The 22653-nt window shown below is 41.4% G+C and overlaps 1 protein-coding gene across 1 annotated transcript in view; it reads right to left on the bottom strand.

The window, feature by feature from the left end:
• The window catches only part of LOC149271372 (gephyrin-like), a 67964-nt gene that overhangs the window by 2387 nt on the left and 42924 nt on the right, over window positions 1–22653 (bottom strand). Inside the window, exons 8-9 of the mRNA XM_089507502.1 lie at window positions 6044–6165; window positions 3168–3255 (exon numbers count right to left, since the gene is read on the bottom strand). Coding sequence (XP_089363628.1) covers window positions 3168–3255; window positions 6044–6165 — 210 coding nt within the window. The remainder of the gene's footprint in view (window positions 1–3167; window positions 3256–6043; window positions 6166–22653) is intronic.

Raw genomic sequence — 22653 nt, 5'->3', positions numbered from 1 at the left:
TGCCAATTACAGAGAGCGGCCTCCGGAGCTCGCTCTGTGACATCTGTGGGCTCACACTGCAGGGCGTAGTGCCCCTCGAACAGCGCCAAGTATTCTGCCTTGAGGCACCATTCTCTGTCTACTAGTCCCGCAAGGACTTGACTGAGTTCACTTATTGCAGTGGGTGGCAGGGCTCTCCGGCGCTTGTCACTAATGTCCCACCATCGGTCCATGTTGCCATTGCCAAAGTCATCCCTTTCCTCGAATGCCTCCCACAACAGGCCAGGCCCGCCAACATCCATCCCTTCCTGAGAATGGGGCTTTCTGGATTTTTGCTGCGGGCCTCGAGCTTCCCAGTATACGGCTCGGTACTCCTCTTCGAGCCCAATCTCTTGTCGGACCAGCCTCTCTAGCTCCGCAACCTCACCTGGAGACGCAGGTCCCCCGAACAAGTAGAGCCTCCCATTCACCTGGTCCCTGACTCGTTGTTCTAGGGTGGGCAGATGTGTACCTTGGTGGGCGCTCCACTTTTCTAGGGCCGCTCTCCATCTCACAAGCCGGGCTCGGGTCCGTCTCTCAAACTCCCATACTGGAGTCTCCGATTTGAGGGTCTCGACTCCCTTCCACGCACATCCTGGTGACTGTTCAATCCACTCCATCTGTGGATCCGTTTGGCTCTTTCTCGTCAGGGTACAACTTTGTTAGGCGGCTAGTTGCTTTGGTCCGCTCTGGTCGGCAAGGAGTACATCCCACTGCTACCACCAATGTGACGGATCGACCTGTGCCCAAGACTGGACACATCCACGAGTTCTTCACACCCTTCTATATGCCACTCTGCCCCATGATATACCTTTTAACCCCCTATATGCCACTCTGCCCCATGATATGCCTTTTAACCCCCTATATGCCACTCTGCCTCCAGAAATGCCTTATACCCCCTATATGCCACTCTGCCTCCAGAAATGCCTTATACCCCCTATATGCCACTCTGCCTCCAGAAATGCCTTATACCCCCTATATGCCACTTTGCACCAGAAATGCCTTATACCCCTATATGCCACTCTGCAATTGGAGTTTATGTTGAGGTGAAAACTGAATTTATTGAATCCAATCCAAGACACAGCAATCCACACATTTTCTCCATCAGGCCCATCTTTGCACATGGCTCAGTATTTGCACTTGTCACGGATCTGATCTGGCTAGTCCGACCGACTTCCTCCGCTGAATTGTGCTCCTTTAGCCTGGGACAACACACTCTTTCCCCGGTTTCCCAGTCACTAGCCGAGACTCAGTGTAGGGTATAACCAAAATGAAGATAATCCCCTCAGCAAGTGATGGTATGATATACTGCTGGGGTTAGCCACAGAAGTCTTTACAACATCAGAGCCCATAGTCAATAGGGAAGAGGCTGGCTGTTAGGACTCTCCAGTGGCTCCAGTAATGGAGGGTTCTGTCACAGCACTCAGCTCACCTCAACCCAGTAGGGGGTCGCAATTGTAGTCATGGGAAGGATGGTAAACACCTGCATTTCCCTGCCGCCTGCATCACTTTCCTGGTGCTTCTGGGGAGATGGGCCAGTTGCACCATCTCCTGGGCACTCACTCAGCCGTTGAGGCGTGCTGCCGCCTGCATCCCCCTCCCTTATGCTCCGGCAGCCTCAGGGGAGATGGGCTGTCTGTCTTGTTTTTCAGACAATGAGAACAGAGGCCAGTGACACTCTGCCCTGATGCCAGTGCTTCAGCTAGGGTGGCAGGGTTGGATGGTGTGTGACCGTTGCAATCAGCCTCTAGGGTATACCGTTTACCATGGTCGACCAGTTTTTTATATGCCTTCTCCAGTTCCCACTCCTGTGTAATAAAAAATAAAAGTCTAAATCACCTCTCAGTCCGAGTAGCTGGGAGGTCCAACTCCCTGAAATTCCAGATTTCCTCAATCCATGCAGAAGGCCAGATCCCCCTGCAGATTATCCAGTAATAATTCCAGGCCACCAAAGTCTGGAGAACATTCTGGAGAACATTCCATCGGAGTCCCCCAATATAAGCAAGCGCTCTGCATGCCACTGCATTGCCCGATACCGATTTTCCAGCTCTGTTGCTAGCCGTAGCGTAACATACTCAGCGCATGTACGGTCCTGAAAAAGGCAATGAATTATTACAGCAGCCCACCCCAAGCATCAGACAGCACCAATGTTGGGGTGAAAACACACCAGTATTTAAACAGAACACCAGAAAATATACTGGAAATTGCCTTTGTTTCAGAAAATTTCTATCTGAGGGTGCCAAATCAATCGTTCACCAAGAGAGCTGTAGTAACTCCCAGAGATCACCTAGATGTATCCTGTTGATGTCCCCGAAATCCCTCCGCACCAGTCAGCATGCACTCCTTGGAACCCTGCCATGTATACCCAATAAGTAGACACAACTACCTTCGATTGAATAGGGTAAGAATGAACATTTTATTGGACAGAATACAGCATATTTATACACAGATACGTCAAGACAACAACCAGGTTTTAAACAACAGAACTCAAAAGGGCTCAATTATATCAGTAGATAATTGAATAACATCACAAATGATTAACAAGATTTAACTAGAACAATTTAAAAAACTAACGTAAGGTGTAGGGAAACAATGACCATGGAAGGGGTGTGAGCAGATAGTCTGTGTACATTTTAACCTGTATTGACAAGCAACTACCCACATTTACCCACATGAGGAACCATGGTCCAGATGCTCAGGTTAAATATGAGCAAGTGCCCACAAGACTGCATAGATCAGGGGGAAGGCTGTGTCTGGCCCGGCAATGTAGTTCCGTCACATATCTCCCCTTTAAAAAGAGGACTTTAATTTGCTGTTACTGAGCTCTTCCGCTTGAAAACAATCAGATGAAACACTGCACTTTGCATACATGCATACATACACACACACACACAAACACCATCCATTTTTTATTTTTTGTATATATAAAAAAATGGGTTTCAGTGGTTTCTGGTATTCACTAATATAATGAAATACTGGAAGGCCTTGTGTAGAAACCTACTAAGGTACCGTAGTTTCCCTGAGTTGCTTTATGTGATAGAGCAGTTATACAACATCAGTAGATTACAAGATCATAAAGTTCATGAAATCTGACGCTACTGTATTTACCTGACTGGTAATAGTTATCTTTTTAGAAAGCCTGTTCTTACCTTTTCTCCCATTGAAACACCCCCTGATGTGATGATGACATCAGCACGGCTAATACCTTCATTTAAGGCATTTAGTAAGTCATCTGGGCTGCAGAAACAAATAAAACAAAATGCCACACTTTGCTAAACTATGTATGCAACAAACAAAACAAAAGCGCCAAAAAATTTAAAAAATAAATAAATAAATACATAGCCTGTTGCATACCTACTTCAATATGATAGCTATGTGTTCCATTTAAGTTGTCATGTTATCTGTGCACAGAATATCCCCATTTGTTTCTTTCCACACCCAGGCTAAATGTTTGGCCGAACACATCTCCCTGTATGTGATATACTGACCTTCAGTGAAAGCTATCAGTATGCCTGATAGAGGGAATGAATCTGTGAATGAATGAGTGTGTGTGTGTGATAGAATGGATGTGTAAGTGCTGGAACCTAGGCATGATTGGACTGTGATTGATGTTAGCAATCACACTCATATCATGCCAAGTCAGCCAGTACATGCTGAAACATAGCTAGCTGCCCCCCTTGTGTATTGATGCTGCCAGCAGTATGGGGTCTGCACATCACTTACAGCCACCGTGTACCAGCATGTACTGGCTGACTTGGCATGATAGGAGTGTGATCGCTAACAGCAATCACAGTCCCATCATGCCTAGGTTACAGCATTTACTGGTTGGATGTGTAAGTGCTGGAACCTAGGCATGATGGGACTGTGATTGCTGTTAGCAATCACACTCCTATCATGCCAAGTCAGCCAGTACATGCTGAAACATAGCTAGCTGCCCCCCTTGTGTATTGATGCTGCCAGCAGTATGGGATCTGCACATCACTTACAGCCACCCTTTACCAGCATGTACTGGCTGACTTGGCATGATAGGACTGTGATTGCTAACAGCAATCACAGTCCCATCATGCCTAGGTTACAGCATTTACTGGTTGGATGTGAAGGTGCTGGAACCTAGGAAAGATGGGACTGTGATTGCTGTTAGCAATCACACTCCTATCATGCCAAGTCAGCCAGTACATGCTGAAACATAGCTAGCTGCCCCCCTTGTGTATTTATGCTGCCAGCAATATGGGGTCTGCACATCACTTACAGCCACCCTTTACCAGCATGTACTGGCTGACTTGGCATGATAGGAGTGTGATTGCTAACAGCAATCACAGTCCCATCATGCCTAGGTTACAGCATTTACTGGTTGGATGTGAAGGTGCTGGAACCTAGGCAAGATGGGACTGTGATTGCTGTTAGCAATCACACTCCTATCATGCCAAGTCAGCCAGTACATGCTGAAACATAGCTAGCTGCCCCCCTTGTGTATTGATGCTGCCAGCAGTATGGGGTCTGCACATCACTTACAGCCACCGTGTACCAGCATGTACTGGCTGACTTGGCATGATAGGAGTGTGATCGCTAACAGCAATCACAGTCCCATCATGCCTAGGTTACAGCATTTACTGGTTGGATGTGAAGGTGCTGGAACCTAGGCAAGATGGGACTGTGATTGCTGTTAGCAATCACACTCCTATCATGCCAAGTCAGCCAGTACATGCTGAAACATAGCTAGCTGCCCCCCTTGTGTATTGATGCTGCCAGCAGTATGGGGTCTGCACATCACTTACAGCCACCCTGTACCAGAATGTACTAGCTGCCTGGGTATGATAGGAGTGTGATTGCTGTTAGCAATCACACTCCTATCATGCCAAGTCATATTGCTAATTTTTTTTGTCCAATTGTGGTGTGTTACCTACTTTTATTAAAAATTTTAGTTTTTATTATTATTTTTAAAGGTGGGGGGACATTTTCGGTTTTGGCTAAGTGAACCGTGAATGTTTTGGTCCAGAATTTTCATTTTGGTGCATCCCTAGAATAAATAGAACTATTTCATTTTAAATTATCCTGAGTCCTGAATTTGTAGTCACAAAACTTTCTAGGCCCAGAAATCAGTGAGAGGAAAAGTAAAGGTTTTGTGTTATTTACTTTATTTTAATCTGCATATTTTATTAAAGGCCATATTTTCTCACAGTGAAAAATGAGTGTTGCCCGCGCACGTATACAATTCTGATGAAGTGGCCCACTGCAGAAAAACCTTGGACACCCCTGGGGTAGCTAGTGAGAAGAGGGGGGTAGGGAGAGGGTAGCTAGTGAGAAGGGGGAGTAGGGAGAGGGTAGCTAGTGTGAAGGGGGTGGTAGGGAGAGGGTAGCTAGTGAGAAGGGGGCGATAGGGAGAGGGTAGCTAGTGAGAAGGGAGGGTAGAGAGAGGGTAGCTAATGAGAAGGGAGGGTAGGGAGGGGTGTAGATAGTAAGAAAGTGTGAGAGGGGGTAGATAGTGTGAGAAAGTGGGGATCTGATGGGGGAAAATGCTGTCCCCCCCAGATTTTTAGGGGTTCCTACGCCCATGGCTACAGGTGGCTGTCTGAACAGATGTTTGGATAGTCCTTCCACTAATTTCAATGGGGTTATCATCAGTGCTCTGTGAAAGACACTAAAGATCCTCCACACCGAACTTGGAGTGTGCCTCACTGTGGCTGAGCTGTTGTCAATTCCTATACACTTCCACTACACAATACCACTTACAGTGGGCTGGGACAAATCTAGCAGGTCAGAAATTTCACAAACTGACTAAGGGTGGCACCCTATGACATTGCCACGTCCAAAGTCACTGAGTTCTTCAGTATGACACATTCTACTGCCACTGTTTGTGGAGATGGCATTTCCATGTACTCGATTTTATACACCTGTTAGAAATGGACGTGACTGAAACACTTAAACTCAATAATTAGGAGGGGTGCGCACATATTTTTGGTCATATGTTGTATTTAAGCAAGCACATGAAGACAGGCTTATTTAAAGCCTTAAATTAGGAACTTACTTATCTCCCACAATACCCAAATTGATGGTAGGATAGCCATGTTCCTGAATTGTTGCAAGTAGAGTTGATCGATTGCTATCACGGATTTTTCCTGGCAGAAGGTCATCTTCAGGATTCAACAACTAAATAAAGAGATTATACAAAACAAAATGAATGATGGCATTTAAGTTAGTTGAATGCTCTACTCAACTTACCATGTTAAAGTTTTCATCTGGTTATGGATACCTTCAGAAAATGTTTCGTGACAAAGGCACATGTATTTCCACCTAAGATGAACTACTGAGTTCCTTTTGAAGTTCAAGCGACTCAGGTTGGGACAACTTGTAGGTGCTTAACGATGTTTGGCAACGGAGTATTTGTTGAGCCAATGGCTGTACTTGTCTTAAATATCTACAAACTGCATTCTATGAAAAAATAATAAACTCTAGGGTTAGTAAATAGATTCCTGAATGGTTTCCTCACACAGTGTGCGGGCGCCATAGGGGTAAGCTGCGGGACTGCGGTCTCAGTGCTGCTCGGCCGGACCAGTGAAATCTGCAGGTGGGTATGGGAGGGTGAATGAATAAGTGTGTAAGTGTTAAGGGGGCAAGCTGTTTCAAGGGCAGAGTCCAGCCATGACAATGTCTGGCTCAGTATATAGTGATATGAGTTATGCTGTACCATATCTGTTCAGTAAAAGTTATTTATTTAAACTTACTTAGTTACTGTTTATGTTAATATATTTTTTTCAGATTTCTAGTTTTCTTCCAATTGACAGTTTACAAATTTGCAAAAATATCCTTGCAAACATATTTTTTTGTGTGGGTGTCTTTACATTTTAAAGTGTGGGGGGTGCCACATACAGGATCAGCCTTGTGTGTGAAATACTCTAGGTATGCCCCTCCTTAGAAGTAAAGAATACTGCAGCACTGGATATCTAAAGGAAAACAACATTTAATAACATACATGGATACAAAGCCTAGCACAGGCAACAGTTGGGCTTGCCTCCAAGATAGTAGTGATGTCCGGATCATGAACGAATCGTTCATTTGATCCGGTTCTTTTTAGTGATCCGGATGAGTCGGTTCACTAGACTGAACGATTCGTTTGTAGCGGTTCAGTCTGTGAATCATCATGCAGCTGTAACCTGATCCTAGAGCTGTGAGTCATCTGCAGAGCACTCTGGGGTCAGGTTACAGCTCATTAATTCTCACAGGAACGATGACTCATAGAGTCAGAGATTCGTTCAAAGAGTCGAATGATCCGAAGAGTCGAATGAACCGAAGAGTCGAATGAACCGAAGAGTCGAATGAACCGAAGAGTCGAATGATTCGAATCTTACAGGGATCCGGATCTTACAAGGATCCGAATCTTACAGAGATTCGAATCATTCAGAGAAAATCACTGATACCATACTTTTATAAATAAATACATTAATAATGTTCACACTGCCCCCAGGATTTAGATTCCCCTGAGTTTGCCCCCCTTTACCTATAACTGCACCTACAGTTAACTTTATTAAATTAATTAAATTAACCCTCAATCATCAGCATAAAATTAACCCTTATACCCCATCAACCATAACTGCCCCTGAAATTAACCGTAAAGATCCCATTAACCATAACGGCCCCTGAAATTAACCCTAAAGACCCCATTAACCACAACGGCCCCTGAAATTAACCCTAAATACTCCATTAACCATAACTGCCCCTAAATTAATTGCATGTACTCCAGATAAATTACCTAATAAATTGGTATGGTTGATGGGGTCTTTAGTGTTAATTTGGGGGCAGTTATGCTTAATGGGGTGTTTAAGGATAATTTAGGGGCAGTTATGCTTAATGGGGTCTTTAGTGTTAATTTAGGGGCAGTTATGCTTAATGGGGTGTTTAAGGATAATTTAGGGGCAGTTATGCTTAATGGGGTCTTTAGTGTTAATTTAGGGGCAGTTATGCTTAATGGGGTGTTTAAGGATAATTTAGGGGCAGTTATGCTTAATGGGGTCTTTAGTGTTAATTTAGGGGCAGTTATGCTTAATGAGGTGTTTAGGGTTAATTTGGGGGCAGTTATGCTTAATGGGTCTTTAGTGTTAATTTAGGGGCAGTTATGCTTAATGAGGTGTTTAGGGTTAATTTGGGGGCAGTTATGCTTAATGGGGTTTTTAGTGTTAATTTAGGGGCATTTATGCTTAATGAGGTGTTTAGGGTTAATTTGGGGGCAGTTATGCTTAATGGGGTGTTTAGGGTTAATTTGGGGGCAGTTATGCTTAATGGGGTCTTTAGTGTTAATTTGGGGGCAGTTATGCTTAAAGGGGTCTTTAGTGTTAATTTGGGGGCAGTTATGTTTAATGGGGTCTTTAGTGTTTATTTGGGGGCAGTTATGCTTAATGGGGTGTTTAGGGTTAATTTGGGGGCAGTTATGCTTAATGGGGTGTTAAGGGTTAATTTTAGGGGCAGTCATGGTTGATGGGGTGTTAAGGGTTAATTTTAGGGCAGTCATGGTTGATGGGGTGTTTAGGGTTAATTTAATGGTGAGGGTTAATTTAATTAATTTAATAAAGTTAGCTTAAGGTGCAGTTGCAGGTAAAGGGGAATGTAAATCCTGGGGGCAGTGATTATGAATGTATTATTTATAACAGTATGGTGACATTCTCTGAATGATTACAATGCCAATGAAGGCAGAGAGTCGTTCAAAGATCCGGATCTTACAATGATCCGGATCTTACAATGATCCGGATCTTACAATGATCCGGATCTTACAGTGATCCGGATCACTGTAAGATTCGGATCCCTGTAAGATCCGAATCTTTGAACGACTCTCTGCCTTCATTGACATCACTGGAGGCAGGGGGGAGGATTCATAATGAAAGGGGCGGGGCCAATCGTTAGTGTGCCTGCACGGAGTTACTGGAAAACAGTAACTCCGTGCAGACACACTGAGTGATCCGAAGATCCGGATCATGAATCGGATCATTTCAGTGAACGAATCGAAATGATCCGATTCACTTTAATGATCCGAACTTCCCATCACTACAAGATAGGGAGGATCCTTGTGTGTATCCTTCTTAAAACTTCTTAGTTGGTGCTTTTTTCAACAAGCTTCCTGTCTACCTAATACACTGGGTGATTTAGTAACAAATTATTTAACAAAAATACCCAAACTAAAGTGATTTTAGCTACAGGTAATTTAGAGAAATGTTATGCCTGTCTTGAATGAGAATGGTTACTATTTTAAATAGCTGAATAACTGGAAAGGCAGACTTCATAAATCACGGTATTGTGTTAATATCATTGCGATTTACAGTAGATGGTTTATTGCTACACTATCTTTTAAGTAGATGTACATTTAACCCTTTATTTCCTACGTGTATAGTATTTCCTAAAATCTGGATGGTTTTTGCAACCACTATTCTTCTTTTTGATTTTGGTATGCCCCCACATATTTTGCATAGTTTTGATTAAGGCACTTTTTATATTTATAGTCCAACAAACTATATAAATAGAACTACATGATTATATGGCACAAACACAAAAAACAGGATAAACATTTGCCTCCATTATTTCTAAACTAAATATAACTAGACTAAGATCCAGATCCCCCACAATGCTGCAGGGGACCTGGATCCTCCTTCCCTGGCAGCCGGTGGACGTCTGCGCGATGCGCGCAGAAAATCTCCGCTGCTACCCGGCACTTCTGCTAGGACCTCTATGACCGAGCGCTGGCGTGACATGACCTTCCGGTGCTCAGTCATAGAAGCCCCGGTAGAAGTGCCAGGTAGCAGCAGAGGTTGTCTACGCGCATCACTCAGACGTTCATTGGCTGTCCCAACTAGACACCAGCACGGACGACAATCTGGGGATGCATTGGTAAGTCGGGGGGGGGGGCAGGGTGGCATATCAGGGGGGGGGTAGATATGCATAACTGGGGGGCATGTTGGAAATAAAAGGAAATGAAAACAAGAAATGCATTTTTTTTTAATTAAATACTAAATTCTAATATATTACAATATATCACTATTTATATATTATTATTATAAATATACCAACAGTGGGTTTGCATCTCAACCAGCAATAAGAAGGTTGAAGGGTTTGTGACAAGAAAACAAAAATTGTGTGTTTTGGTTAACTGTGTGTTCTCCACTTTTTTTAGTGCGTAATTAGTTAAGGGATGGGCTTATAATTAATTGTGTTACTCTGTATAAAGTAAGTGATTAAACTCACAGAGCTCATAATAAGTGGCTTGCATTTCTCTAAGTGACTTGCTTTCTGTAAGTGGCCAGTTTGTGCACCACAGGAGTTAGTGCAACACACGAGCTGTAAGAGAAACCAATGTAAGCTAGATATTGTCACAATTCTGTGTACTCACATCCCTCCATAAAGTATGAGCAAGCTTGGAGGTCTCCCTCAGAGCACATCAAGCCATATGTATGCATGCTAGGAACAGCAGTTTCTTTGTCCATATCACTGTGGCAAGTGCAAGCAATTAGTCTCTCTGGAAGCTGAGGTCAGAGCTCTGAAGAGGCATATTGAAGCATTGCGAGAGAGGGATGAGGAAGAGGGAAGCCAGTCCAGAGTTTCTCCATCCCAACAAATTTACAAAACACGGGCGGTTCCCTGACTTCTGGCTGAAACCGTCTGGATTTCAGATGCTGGTGCAAATACTGGCCATGGAGCTCTCTGTCCTGTAAGTCCTGACCGGATGGAGAGTAACACCACACATAAATCTCCTCCCAGAATGCAGACGCCACAAGTCTGTGTCCGAGCTTCACAGTCCTTAGAGTCTCTGGTCTCTGGGAAACATGGCACTCTGTATCAGGTAGAAGAAGTAGTGCTCCGCAGTTCTCCACCTCCCAAAACAGAAACCCCTTCCAAGGCCAGGGCCCATAGTCTGTAGGGAGGAGGCTGGTCCCCAGGCCTCTTGAGGGGGAGGCTGACTCAGAAGTGGGATTCCTGGAAAAGGATGTTGTCCTTAACAGCCAGCTCATTCAGTGCACAGGGCATCCAGAAGGAAGAGAAGCCCAGGCCGGTTGTTAAATGACAAGCTAAAGGTCATGTCTACAAAGGAGGTCATATTAGATTTAGTGTTCACAAACAGAGATTTGTTCATGGATATTTCTGTATGTTTGGGATCTGGTGATCATCAGACTGTGTGGTCATACCACACAAAAACAAAAGTTAAATAAGTGGCCAAAATCATTAAAAAATCGTTAAAAAATAATATATGGTTTGATGGGGTAAATTAAATTGGCTGGCTTCAAAGATGGCCTTATCAGGACATTGGGGCAGTAGGACCAGATGTCAAAGTTCCAAGTTAAAAAATGCGCACTTCCTAAATGCGGCATTTTACCTAACAACCTGACAAACCTATGCATGTGAGGCATCACTGTACTCAGGAGATGTTGCTGGAACACATATTGGAGTCTTGTTTACAGCAGGAGCTGTAAATTCATACATGAAGTGCAATTTTTGTGAAAAGAAAAACACAAAATAAATTACTACCACAAAGTTTGACAAAGGGTGGTAGTATAATTAGTGCATGGAAGGGTTAAATACCAGTATTTGAAATACCTTCAGGTGTCTAGTTTTCAAAAATATATGGTTTGATGGGGTAAATTGCACTGGCTGGCTTTAAAGATACCCAAGATAGCACACGGGGCAGGATGATCATATTTGGAAAAAAATGGTTTTGAAATAGCAAAACGCTACTTATTACCCAATAACATGCAGAAAAAATACAATAAAAACCCCATAAAACATTGGGTATTTCTAAACTCAGGACAAATAGTAGAATCTATTTAGCATGTTTCTATATTAGCTTTTTTAGATGAGTAAAAGATTTTTCAAATAAAAGTGAGAAAGTTTTCTTATTTTTCTTTTAAATTTTCCATCATATTTTATTATTTGTTAAATAAGAAATTAGAAGATATGATCATAAATGGGTAAAGAGAAAATTACAGCTAAACACAAGCACAGCTAAAGTTTTAAAACAGCCTTGGTCCCAAAAGGTACTAAAAATAAAAACAGCCTGGTCCTTAAGGTGTTAAAGGATTGGATTAACATGTAAAGTCACATGCGTTTCAAGATCAAAAACAATAGAGTTTACCTTTCGGAAGATCATGCCAAACTAATCTTACTGATTTTTTTGATTAAAGTCAGTGGGAGCGGGAAATGCTAGCACAATGCTTTGTTGTATAGGGACATGTATTAGCAGTAGAAAGAGGGAAGTGCTTATGCCGTTATACGGAACACTGGCGAGACCTCATTTGGAGTATCGTGTACAGTATTGGAGACTGTATCTTCAGAAGGAAATGCATATGCTAGAGAGAGTTCAGAGAAGGGCTACTAAAATGGTTCATGGATTACTGGATAAAACTTCCCAGGAACGGTTAAAGGATCTTAATATATATATATATATATATATATATATATATCCTGGAAAAAGACAAGACAGGGGGGATATGATAGAAACATTTAAATAAGGTACTTAAAGGGAGTTTTGATTGTGACCACATGCACGTCATAGGAGGTGGGTCCGCGCACTCGCTGCTGGGAAAGATGGATCCGAGACGCGGGAGGGCTGAGACACTGTTAAGATACACGGCGTTCTACTCTGGCTCCGTCTGCATGTACCGCTCGTTCCCCCCAGCGTTGTTTTCCTTCCAGGGTTGACTGAACGAGGTGGTAGGAGTTTCCACTAGGCATTTCAGCCAAGTCATCTAAATGCCGTTTCAGTGTGAAGGATGAAGAGGATTTATCATGTAGGTGCAGTTTGAAAGAGCAGCATGGTAACGTTAAGAGCAGGGAGGAAGCGGGAGGAATAAAAAGTAAGAGAGGAGAGAGGAAGAAAAAGAAAAGGAGAAGAAGAGAATAAAAAGTGGCTCTCCTAAACAAGTCTCCCCATAAAGCCTGACAAGTCTTGCAGAGACAGGACGCTGCTTTTTTTGCGTTTGAACTTTGAAGACGACCTCAAATTTAATGACTTATTCACTATTCACATTCTGTGAATATTTCTCCCGCTTTACAGTACGGCTTCTAAAAGAAACATGAATAGGGACCTCTCTAAAGAGCAACCTAAAAGAGATAAAAAGATAAACAACTTGGCTCCGTGGCGGAATTTTTCTCTCCCTCGCAATAGAGAAGCAAGGATAAAAACCTAAATATGTCGGTAACATCTCAGTGGGACGAACTACAGGATCTCAGTCCTTCTTCATCTGTGTCTCAAGACTTCATGGTTGCTCATTTTGACGAAATCAAGAAGGAAATAGCCAAAGGCTCTATAGAAATCAAATAAGAGCTAAGTGAATCCTATCTGTTGAAACTAAAATATCAAATCTTGATCTGAACTGGTTAACTCTGAAGGAAACTATTGCAAATGTATCCCAAAGAGTAGATAAAATTGATCAAAAAGTTAGAGATCTGGAGGATAGATCAAGAAGAACAAATCTCTGCTTCCGTAATATTCCGGAGACGGTTTCTCAAGATCAACTTAAATCTTTTTTGCTGGGTACATAAAGCCCTGAGTGTGACAATAGAGAATCCTGACCTAATAATGGAAAAATTCCACAGACTGAGACGTCCGAATGGGCTACCAGAAACAGTACCCCAAGATGTTATTGTCTCCTTTTCCTCCCTATTTTTTAAAGAGCAAGTGTTGATTACATAGGCAGAACTATTACTCCATCCTCAAAGTGCAATAAGCGCTCCAACTTTATAAAATTAAAATTACTTATAGTATACTTGACGTTTACTATTAATTCAGTAAGTTTTAAAATACCAGCATTTCAAATACCTTGGGGTGTATAGTTTTCAAAAATATTTTGTTTGATGGGGTAAATTCAAAGATACCCGAAATAGGACATGGGGCAGAATGACCAGCTTTGGGTAAAAAATTTTTTGCTAAAAAAATTTTGCTAAAAGCCCTCAAAGCCTGCAATACACTCCTCCATCTTCCCCACAACAACTGAAGCCTAAGCAAACCTCCATACTTTGCTAAAAGCCCTCAAAGCCTGCAATACACTCCTCCATCTTCCCCACAACAACTGAAGCCTAAGCAAACCTCCATACTTTGCTAAAAGCCCTTAAAGCCTGCAATACACTCCTCCATCTTCCCCACAACAACTGAAGCCTAAGCAAACCTCCATACTTTGCTAAAAGGTATACAGACTGGACCAAGAGATCTCCATAATTATCTGTTATTTGTTTTCTTTATTGTTATTATAATTTTCCTGTTTCTATACCCTTTTCTGTCTATCTGTGCTTGATAGCCTAGGAATGCCCATACTGGGAATTGCAGCATTTTTTCACTGATTGTTATTAGTTGGTAAAATGTATGTGATGCCTGTCACTACTTAAGTGTGTTATATTTTACTTTCTATCTTTCTGCTCCACTAACCCCTTATCTCCTATATCTGCCCTCTTACTGCCCCCGTCCACTTTATCACCATTTAACACTCTCTATTACAGCCCTCAAAGCCTGCAATACACTCCTCCATCTTCCCCACAACAACTGAAGCCTAAGCAAACCTCCATACTTTGCTGAAAGGTATACAGACTGGACCAAGAGATCTCCATAATTATCTGTTATTTGTTTTCTGTATTGTTATTATAATTTTCCTGTTTCTATACCCTTTTCTGTCTATCTGTGCTTGATAGCCTAGGAATGCCCATACTGGGAATTGCAGCATTTTTTCACTGATTGTTATTAGTTGGTAAAATGTATGTGATGCCTGTCACTACTTAAGTGTGTTATATTTTACTTTCTATCTTTCTGCTCCACTAACCCCTTATCTCCTATATCTGCCCTCTTACTGCCCCCGTCCACTTTATCACCATTTAACACTCTCTATTACAGCCCTCAAAGCCTGCAATACACTCCTCCATCTTCCCCACAACAACTGAAGCCTAAGCAAACCTCCATACTTTGCTGAAAGGTATACAGACTGGACCAAGAGATCTCCGTAATTATCTGTTATTTGTTTTCTGTATTGTTATTATAATTTTCCTGTTTCTATACCCTTTTCTGTCTATCTGTGCTTGATAGCCTAGGAATGCCCATACTGGGAATTGCAGCATTTTTTCACTGATTGTTATTAGTTGGTAAAATGTATGTGATGCCTGTCACTACTTAAGTGTGTTATATTTTACTTTCTATCTTTCTGCTCCACTAACCCCTTATCTCCTATATCTGCCCTCTTACTGCCCCCGTCCACTTTATCACCATTTAACACTCTCTATTACAGCCCTCAAAGCCTGCAATACACTCCTCCATCTTCCCCACAACAACTGAAGCCTAAGCAAACCTCCATACTTTGCTAAAAGGTATACAGACTGGACCAAGAGATCTCCATAATTATCTGTTATTTGTTTTCTGTATTGTTATTATAATTTTCCTGTTTCTATACCCTTTTCTGTCTATCTGTGCTTGATAGCCTAGGAATGCCCATACTGGGAATTGCAGCATTTTTTCACTGATTGTTATTAGTTGGTAAAATGTATGTGATGCCTGTCACTACTTAAGTGTGTTATATTTTACTTTCTATCTTTCTGCTCCACTAACCCCTTATCTCCTATATCTGCCCTCTTACTGCCCCCGTCCACTTTATCACCATTTAACACTCTCTATTACAGCCCTCAAAGCCTGCAATACACTCCTCCATCTTCCCCACAACAACTGAAGCCTAAGCAAACCTCCATACTTTGCTAAAAGGTATACAGACTGGACCAAGAGATCTCCATAATTATCTGTTATTTGTTTTCTGTATTGTTATTATAATTTTCCTGTTTCTATACCCTTTTCTGTCTATCTGTGCTTGATAGCCTAGGAATGCCCATACTGGGAATTGCAGCATTTTTTCACTGATTGTTATTAGTTGGTAAAATGTATGTGATGCCTGTCACTACTTAAGTGTGTTATATTTTACTTTCTATCTTTCTGCTCCACTAACCCCTTATCTCCTATATCTGCCCTCTTACTGCCCCCGTCCACTTTATCACCATTTAACACTCTCTATTACAGCCCTCAAAGCCTGCAATACACTCCTCCATCTTCCCCACAACAACTGAAGCCTAAGCAAACCTCCATACTTTGCTAAAAGGTATACAGACTGGACCAAGAGATCTCCATAATTATCTGTTATTTGTTTTCTGTATTGTTATTATAATTTTCCTGTTTCTATACCCTTTTCTGTCTATCTGTGCTTGATAGCCTAGGAATGCCCATACTGGGAATTGCAGCATTTTTTCACTGATTGTTATTAGTTGGTAAAATGTATGTGATGCCTGTCACTACTTAAGTGTGTTATATTTTACTTTCTATCTTTCTGCTCCACTAACCCCTTATCTCCTATATCTGCCCTCTTACTGCCCCCGTCCACTTTATCACCATTTAACACTCTCTATTACAGCCCTCAAAGCCTGCAATACACTCCTCCATCTTCCCCACAACAACTGAAGCCTAAGCAAACCTCCATACTTTGCTGAAAGGTATACAGACTGGACCAAGAGATCTCCATAATTATCTGTTATTTGTTTTCTGTATTGTTATTATAATTTTCCTGTTTCTATACCCTTTTCTGTCTATCTGTGCTTGATAGCCTAGGAATGCCCATACTGGGAATTGCAGCATTTTTTCACTGATTGTTATTAGTTGGTAAAATGTATGTGATGCCTGTCACTACTTAAGTGTGTTATATTTTACTTTCTATCTTTCTGCTCCACTAACCCCTTATCTCCTATATCTGCCCTCTTACTGCCCCCGTCCACTTTATCACCATTTAACACTCTCTATTACAGCCCTCAAAGCCTGCAATACACTCCTCCATCTTCCCCACAACAACTGAAGCCTAAGCAAACCTCCATACTTTGCTAAAAGGTATACAGACTGGACCAAGAGATCTCCATAATTATCTGTTATTTGTTTTCTGTATTGTTATTATAATTTTCCTGTTTCTATACCCTTTTCTGTCTATCTGTGCTTGATAGCCTAGGAATGCCCATACTGGGAATTGCAGCATTTTTTCACTGATTGTTATTAGTTGGTAAAATGTATGTGATGCCTGTCACTACTTAAGTGTGTTATATTTTACTTTCTATCTTTCTGCTCCACTAACCCCTTATCTCCTATATCTGCCCTCTTACTGCCCCCGTCCACTTTATCACCATTTAACACTCTCTATTACAGCCCTCAAAGCCTGCAATACACTCCTCCATCTTCCCCACAACAACTGAAGCCTAAGCAAACCTCCATACTTTGCTAAAAGGTATACAGACTGGACCAAGAGATCTCCATAATTATCTGTTATTTGTTTTCTGTATTGTTATTATAATTTTCCTGTTTCTATACCCTTTTCTGTCTATCTGTGCTTGATAGCCTAGGAATGCCCATACTGGGAATTGCAGCATTTTTTCACTGATTGTTATTAGTTGGTAAAATGTATGTGATGCCTGTCACTACTTAAGTGTGTTATATTTTACTTTCTATCTTTCTGCTCCACTAACCCCTTATCTCCTATATCTGCCCTCTTACTGCCCCCGTCCACTTTATCACCATTTAACACTCTCTATTACAGCCCTCAAAGCCTGCAATACACTCCTCCATCTTCCCCACAACAACTGAAGCCTAAGCAAACCTCCATACTTTGCTAAAAGGTATACAGACTGGACCAAGAGATCTCCATAATTATCTGTTATTTGTTTTCTGTATTGTTATTATAATTTTCCTGTTTCTATACCCTTTTCTGTCTATCTGTGCTTGATAGCCTAGGAATGCCCATACTCCTCCATCTTCCCCACAACAACTGAATTTTTGCCCGCCCTCCCTGCCCCTCTCCCACCCGCCCCAGTGTTGTCCTAATATATAGACAGTTAATTACCAGATCTATTTAAACATGCCAGTAGAGGGCACCAACTCTTTGGATCCCTTTAGTACCCACTTCTCCCCATTAAACCATTCCAAATACCATCCCTCTGCCATCACAGCTATCCCAGTACCTCTGCTCTGCTACTTCTGTCCCCCACATATTCCTCCCTATTCCTATCACTCGCAACCACCAAACTTAACCAACATGGTCAACCTAACCAATTTTATTCCCATCATCTCCAACCATAAACTCCCTCCAGTCCTTAACTGTTTCCTAACAAAGGCTCTCCTCCTCACTTATCACCTCTTCCTTTTCCCGTCTACAAGATTTCACTCAAGCTGCCCCATATCTCTGGAATCTACTTCTACTGAACTTTCAGCTTTCACCCTCCCTCCCAACAGTCAACAAAAATCCCAAAACCCACTTCTTCAGAGAAGCATTCCACCTTAGCTGCTAAAACTTCCTTGTCATTGAGACAACCACCACACTACCTCTCACCCTTTCTCTGTGCCTTATACCCCCACACTACCTCTCACCCGTCACTGATAACCCCGCACTACCTCTCACCCTTTCTCTGTGCCTTATACCCCCCACACTACCTCTCACCCGTCACTGATACCCCCCGCACTACCTCTCACCCTTTCTCTGTGCCTTAGTTTGTCACCCATTTCCCTCTAGATTGTAAGCTTGCGAGCAGGGCTCTCTCCACCTAATGTATCGGTTTGTCTTAGTCTGTCAATTCTCGTCTTGTCATATCCCTTGAACTTATGTATTGTATTAAGCGCTGCGTAAATTGTTGGCGCTATATAAATAAAAGATAATAATAATAAAAATGGTTTTTGAAATAGAAAAACGCCACTGGTACTTATTGCCCCATAATGTGCAGAAAAAAGCAAAAAAACATAAAAACACTGGGTATTTCTAAACTCAGGACAAATAGTAGAATCTATTTAGCAGGTTTTTTCATTAGTTTTTGCAGATGAGTAAAAGTTTTTTTGTTTAAAAAGTGGGAAAAATTGTATCTTTTTTTTATAGTAAATTTGAGGATATGATAACATTAATGGTATCTAAGGAAAGAGTAAGAAACAGTATTGTCCTTAAGGGGTTAACCAGGTGATATCAGAAAATAAAAAACATCCTTCTATAGATAAACCTGAAAAAACTGAGAGAACAGTCCGCACAATGGAGAAATGAAGAACAAATTTTTTTTGTCGCAGTAACAGAGCAGATAAAATGATGACAAATTGATTGAGAAAATAAAAACTAATAATCGTATTAATGGTAATTGTGGATAATAAGTTATACCTTACACCAGAATTAATAGATAAACAGTTCAACCAATACTATGAGAAACTATACAATTTACCTAAATTTAAAAATCTGGGAAAAAAACTAAATACTAAGATCGATCATGATAATTGGTACAATTGGTTTGTTGTTACGGTAACTATTCATTCGCTGTCGTTAGCAGAAACTCAATTTAAAATTCTGAACAGATGGTCCCTACGAGGCTACACAAGATGTATACCAATTGCTCTGAAATTTGCTGGAGATGTAAATTGAAAAAGGGAAACGTTATCCATATTTGGTGGAATTGTACAGGTGTTAAAAATCTTTGGTCTAAGATATATGATCTTATTTTTACTCAAACATCAAAGACCATTAATCAATCCCCTTTAACTGCCTTATTACATCTAGATTGGCCAAATACTAGCACTAAGGAAAAACAATTTATTATCCACTGTTTTATTGCCGTGAAAATTACAATTGCTCACTATCCCATGGGGTATGGTAGTTTCTCAGTTGAAATTCCAGATAAAAATGGAAAGACAATTATACAAATTATACAGAATTTGATGGCGCTATATAAAACAATAAATAATAATAATAATATACAATCACTATGATTGACACTATTGAGTCTGCTTAAGTGTATTTATGTTGTACTCTGCTTTTCTCTGATGTATTGTTGTACTTAGTATCTATGCTTGTGTTTGTTCCTTTTGTTTTTTTATACTAAGAAAATAAAGATTTATAAATAAATAAATAAAAATAAATACTTAAAGGGAGTCAACATGAAAAGGATGAGAGTTTATTTAAAGGGAGAAATACCGCCACAATGAGAGGACATAGTCTTAAGCTAGAGGGGCAAAGGTTTAAAAGTAACATTAGGAAATTACTTTACTGAAAGGGTAGTGGATGTATGGAACAGCCTTGCAGCAGAAGTGGTAGATGTTAATACAGTGAAAGCGCTTAAGCAAGCATGGGATCGGCATAAAGCTAAGCTTGAGTTAAGATAAGGCCAAGGACTAAGGAAAGTACTCAGAGGTTGGGCAGACTGGATGGGCCCAATGGGTCTTATCTGTTGTCGCTTTCTATGTTTTTATACACAATCTAGGGAGAAAATACATATACATTTCCATAATAATGCTGCCCTTTTTGACCCCTGGTGCACCTGCTTTTGTAAACAACTACTCCCACACCCTCATCATCAGTCTGGCCAAGGGTGTTGAGGGTTATATTCCACAACAGACCAACATACAAAGCGGACGTCGTGCGGGCGCGAGGTTCACAGCGGCCATAAGACTGCTCCGCCGGCCACCTAATAAAATTAAAGCGGTCGTGCACATACTGTGCCGCCCAGCGGCAATGTCTCAGTGAGGCTCACAGAAGAGTTCCTCGTGACAGGGAGAGGATCGTTACGTCGGAGAGCAGGAGAAAAGCAAAGCAAAAATATAAGTATTTCCAAAAAATACAGGACAGGCAGGGGACCCATATTCAAGGGAGGGGAGGAGGAATTGCCTTGGGACACCATTAAAAATTAAATACAAAAACAATATAAACAGAGGGGTTGGGTGGCTGGGGGTAATACACATGGCAGTGGGGACATCAATAGACAAGGCAGGGGGGTTGGCATCACGTAAATCAATATTAAGAGGGGTCTAGATGGGGGCTATCACATAACTCAAAACAGAAAGGTGTGGGGGCATAAATCCACAAAGGGGCGATACACAAGGTTGTGGGGAGAAACACATTAATCATAATAAAAGGGAGGCCTGGCTGGGGCATTAATACACAAGGGGCAAAAATAAAAAAGGGGGTTAATGACAAAGCAGTGTAGAAAATAAATTTTTATGCTTCCTTGTTGCTTGGCCTGTCCTGGTGTGTGTGTATGGGTGTTGGTGTGGAAGAGCCTGTCCTGGTGTGTGTGTGTATGGGTGTTGGTGTGGCAGAGCCCGTCCTGGTGTGTGTGTTTTGGTGTCTGTGCGGCAGACCATGTCCTGGTGTGTGTGTTTGGGTGTCTGTGTGGCAGAACCTGTCCTGGTGTCTGTGTGTTTGGGTGTCTGTGTGGCAGAGCCTGTCCTGGTGTCTGTGTGGCAGAGTCTTTCCTGGTGTCTGTGTGTTTGGGTGTCGTGTGGCAAAGCCTGTCCTTGTGTGGTTTCTAGGATCAGAAATCAGTGAGAGGAAAAGTAAAGGTTTTGTGTTATTTAATATATTTTAATCTGCAGGATTAGTGGCACTAAATTGTGGTTTCAGGCATTCCGTGTATGATGCCTTTTTTTTTGTGTGCTAATGTACTCCCAATCCCATCACATAAGATTCTATCCTATATTATATGCCGAGCACTCATGTCATCCGAGCACTCATGTTATCCAGTACACATCAATGCCGAGGAGTTTAGATCCTATTTTAATCCTCAACACCAGGCCTCATGATACTCTCAATCTGCCCAAAAGATTCTAAGTAGTATTTTTTTTTATCTCATGGACAAAATGTGAGAAATAACGTATATATCATACAATCACTTCATAAACTAAATACAGTGCATATATAGTTTGAAGAAAATATGCTTACAAAATAGTTTTTTACCGTTTGCCAATTTTATAAATCTGGTCACTTTACCTTAGAGGAAGGCAACTTTAGCACGTTTGGGAGGTTCTTGTTATGGTGAAATGGGGTTTATTCACTAAATGGAGAGCTGACAGTTATGATTTCAATGTCTTTATTTCTGGTGGATGTAGATTAGTGCTTAATAATGCTTCTACTATACCCTTAATTTAAGTGGAAGAGTTTTCCATCACCTTTAGCCCACCATAACTTTTGTTATTGCTATTTTTGTGCTTCTCCAAGCCTCAAGTATCAAGCCAGTATCACAACCTCATGCTGACGAGTCCCATTAAGGACGAAACAGCTGTCCATGAGTGGTAACCTGGCTACTGCACCTCTTTCCAGAGTTTTGTCTAAAGGCTGTGGTACAGTGGACATTTGCTCTCAAGTGATCCATGTATAAAGTGTATATAGAGGCGAGAAGTGATCATTGTTAATCTTACTTGCATGTGCCTACCCAGAATCCCTTGTGGTTGTGGCAGCACCACAAGATGCTGATTATCTTAATAATGCTTCTGCTATTCCCTTGATTTTAAGTGGAAGGGTTTTCCATCACATTTACCCCACCTACTTTTGTTATTGGTATTATATTTATATTGATTTATATTAACATAGAATCTGACAGTTGATAAGAACCATTCAGCCTATCTTGTCTGTCCATTGTTTATGTAAAGACTAAGGACCTTAATCAGTCCTTAGGCTTGTATTAGATTCAGGATAGCTTTATGCCTATAGAAAGCATGGTTAACCCCTTAAGGACCAGGCTGTGTTTTACCTTTTGTACCATTGGGACCGAGGCTGTTTTAACACTTTTGCGGTGTTCGTGTTTAGATGTAATTTTCTCTTTACTTATTTAGTGAACCCACACAAATTATATGTTGGTTTT

Source organism: Sceloporus occidentalis, unplaced genomic scaffold, assembly GCF_023333645.1.
Source record: "Sceloporus occidentalis isolate IW3139 unplaced genomic scaffold, rSceOcc1.0.p SCAF_529, whole genome shotgun sequence".
NCBI classification, from domain to species: Eukaryota; Metazoa; Chordata; class Lepidosauria; order Squamata; family Phrynosomatidae; genus Sceloporus; species Sceloporus occidentalis.
This window is presented reverse-complemented; position numbering and strand designations above follow the sequence as displayed.